We start from the raw sequence: 3,518 nt of genomic DNA, 5'->3' as shown, positions 1-3,518 counted from the left end.
GAAAACCCAGCCTAAACCCCGAACAGCAAGCAATAGCAGGATTGTAGAAACACGGTGGCTAGGAAAAAACTCACGCTAGAAAGGCCAAAACCTAGGAAGAAACAGAAGGAACAGCTATGAGGGGTGGCCAGTCCTCTTCTGGCTGTCGGGTGGAAGATTATAACAGAACAGGCCAGATGTTCCAAATGTTCATTAATGACCAGCATGGTCACATAATAATAATCAAGTAGTTATCGAGGGTGTGGCAGTCAGCAGCCATCAGGAGTAAATTCAGTTGGCTTTTTAGGCACGTCGGTGAACAGGGTTCAGGGGTTCCATAGCGCAGCAGAAACGTTGAAAACTGTGAGCAGCAGCAAAGCCAGGTGTGACTGGGGGACAGCCGGGAGTGCATGATGCCCAGGATAGTCCTAGAGCATGGTCAATAGGGCTAGGTGCTCCGAGAGAGGAAAGAAAGAGAGAGAAGAAGGAGAGAATTAGAGAGAGCATACTAAATTCATACATGGACAGCCGGATAAGAGCAAGGAGTAAGTGATCTCAGAAATATACAAGACTGACCTAGCCCCCGACACATAACTACTGCAGCATAATACTGGAGGCCTGAGACAGGAGGGGGTCAGGAGATTACCTCTGTCACCATCCATGATACCCCGGACTGTGGCAAACAGGAAAGGGATATAACCCCACCCACTTTTGCCAAAGCACAGCCCCCACACCACTAGAGGAAATCTTCAACACAACTTACCATCCTGAGACAAGGCCGAGTATAGCCCACACAAGATTCTCGCCACGGCACAATACCAACCTAGACAGGAAGATCACCGTCAGTGACTCACACCACTCAAGTGACGCACCCCCTACTAGGGACGGCATGAAAGGTCCAGTAAGCCAGTGACTCAGCCCTGTAATAGGGTTAGAGGCAGAGAATCCCAGTGGAGAGAGGGGAACCGGCCAAGGCAGAAGACAGCAAGGGGTTCGTTGCTGCAGAGCCTTTCCGTTCACTTCACACTCCTGGCGCCAGACTTACACTCAATATAGGACCTACTTGATGAGATGAGTCTTCAGTAAAGACTTAAGGTTGAGACAATCGTCCTTTGGTCTGATGAATCCAGAATTTGTGGTTCCAACCTCCATGTCTTTGTTTAGACACAGAGTAGGTGAACCGGATGATCCTCCGCATGTGTGGTTCCACCGTGAAGCATGGAGGAGGAGTGTTGGATGGTTGTGGGGGGCTGTTGCTGGAGCACACTGTCCGTGATTTATTTTAGAATTCAGTGATACGCATCTACCTGGGTTTTAACGCTTGTGGGCTATCTTTGGTTTTCAACAGGAACAATACCCAACAACCCAGGCTGCGTAAGGGCGTTTGACCAGAAGGAGAGCAATGGAGTGCTGCATCAGATGACCACGGCCTCACAATCACCCAACTTCAACATGGAGATGGTTTGGGATGAGTGTAGACCGCAGAGTGAAGGAAAAGCAGCCAAAGTCTCAGCATTGTGGGACTCCTTCAAGACTGTTTGAAAGCATCTTCAGCATGAACTGGTTAGAGCAATGCCCATGAGTGTGCAATCTGTCATCAAAGGCCAAAGTTGTACTTTGACGATCTAAGACTATATGTCACGTCTACTCCCGCTCCCCTCTCTGGCACTAGTTGTCGCCAGTTTACTCTTATTACGCACATTGTCATCGTTACGCTACTTCCTGATACCTCCTTATATCTGTCACTTCTTTGGTTCTTCCCCAAAGCGTTATTGACTCTGTTTATATGTTCATGTCTGTATGCTACTCGTGTTTCTTTTTTTCCATGTTAGTTTATTAATTAATTCACTCCTTGTACTTGCTTCCGATACACACACACACACACACACACACACACACACACACACACACACACACACACACACACACACACACACACTCTCTCTCTCTCTCTCTGACTCTAGCAGTTGCTGCTGTTCCTGAACTCTCCATTCTCAGTGATCTGGAGCTTGGTGGGGTTGGTGGGGGAGATGCCGTTACGGGTCTGCATGCTGTAGCGCTCCTTCAGCTGGGTCAGGGCACTCATCAGACGGGCGTTGGCCGTGTCCAGAGACGCTATACGTTTCTCCTGCAGAGAGAGATAGAAAGAGAGAGAGAGAAACACTGTATTAGAGAGGTAGAGACGGAGGAAAGTGGTAGACAGCAACGAGAGAGATACCAAATATAGACCTGTGCAAAGATAGGTGGTGAAGTACACAGACAACTAGACACGCAGACATTCATGGAAACATTTTATTGTAGTTTCCTGGTCCTGTTAGTGTCTGTGTGCGGGGTTAACAGAATCATCTATAGTCCTGTCGCATTCATCCACCCGAGGTGTTCTCTAATTCACTATTTACCTCTCTCCCTCTCTCTTCTCTCTCTCTCCTTAATGAGCTTTCCATATTCATGCTCTCTGTCTGTTGACTCAGGGAGCGGCTCATTGCCTTACCACCGCCAGTTTGTTTCCACACTCAACTCCCATTACTTTACTGTGCGAATGAGCTGTGTGTGTGTGTGTGCATCGCTGTCTGTGAGTTGACATTGAGGAGTCTTAACACTAGATCTATTCAACTTTGTTTAACTCACATAAGTCATAAGTTTGTGTGTATGCAACATGTCTGGATCAGAAAATGCTACAACACAGAGCAGGAGGAGACAGAATTTACAGTTAAAATGAGTCACCTTGTCTCAACACGCTTGTCGACAGACAGGCTGGAAGAATAATGTAAATGTCGATATTAGTTAGTCTGTAAGACTAAAGCGTAGAGTCGTGCTGCGCTCAGCCATCCGAGCCTAGTCACTGCCACAGAGATCTGACAGCTTGAATTAAACATCTCTATGTATTTCTATGTTCTGTCAGCCTTCATGTCCTGTAGCAGACGACACACTCACACACAAAGGGACGGATGTACACACATAACAATACATCCCAATATATTGTGCACAGTTGACTAGGAGTTACATGGGCTTCTGGGTATTCTTCAAGCGTCTCTCTATATGAGGTTTAAACATTGCAAACAGGAAGTGCGTGTGTGTGTGCGCTCAACTCATTCTAAGATGTTTATAATGACCTGCAGTAATGTTTCATGACACTAGGGACCGCCCTGCTCTATTTATTTGATTTGTTTTATTTAACCTTTATTTAACTAGGCAAGTCAGTTAAGAAGACATTCTTATTTACAATGACGGCCTACCCCGGATGACACTGGGCCAATTGTGCATCGCTCTATGGGACTCCCAATCACGGCCTGGATTCAAACCAGGGACTGCAGTGACACCTCTTGCACTGAGATGCAGTGCCTTAGACCGCTATGCCACTCGGGGGCCCTATGGGGCTTTAAACAGTCAACAAACTGACTGTATGGAGTTGTATATGTGACTGACTCTCACCTGTGCATCAATGATCTTCTGTTTGGAGTCAACCACAGCCTGCATGTCATTGTGATCTTTCTTCAGCTCCTCTTCCACCGACATTAACCTGGACACACACACACACA

General features: G+C 47.0%; 1 protein-coding gene across 2 annotated transcripts in view; it reads right to left on the bottom strand.

Moving 5' to 3' along the window:
- Positions 1 to 1,854: 1,854 nt before the first annotated feature.
- Positions 1,855 to 3,518, bottom strand: part of LOC112072568 (disabled homolog 2-interacting protein-like) — a 38,017-nt gene continuing 36,353 nt past the window's right edge. For both annotated transcript variants that reach the window (XM_024139959.2, XM_024139960.2), the window contains 2 exons: positions 3,412 to 3,499; positions 1,855 to 2,107 (listed from right to left, as the gene is read on the bottom strand). In XM_024139959.2, coding sequence (XP_023995727.1) covers positions 1,940 to 2,107; positions 3,412 to 3,499 — 256 coding nt within the window. In that variant the 3' untranslated portion in view covers positions 1,855 to 1,939. The remainder of the gene's footprint in view (positions 2,108 to 3,411; positions 3,500 to 3,518) is intronic.

This window comes from Salvelinus sp. IW2-2015, unplaced genomic scaffold (assembly GCF_002910315.2).
Source record: "Salvelinus sp. IW2-2015 unplaced genomic scaffold, ASM291031v2 Un_scaffold1962, whole genome shotgun sequence".
Taxonomy (NCBI): Eukaryota; Metazoa; Chordata; class Actinopteri; order Salmoniformes; family Salmonidae; genus Salvelinus; species Salvelinus sp. IW2-2015.
The sequence above is the reverse complement of the archived record's forward strand: the minus strand, read 5'-3'. Positions and strand labels throughout refer to the sequence as shown.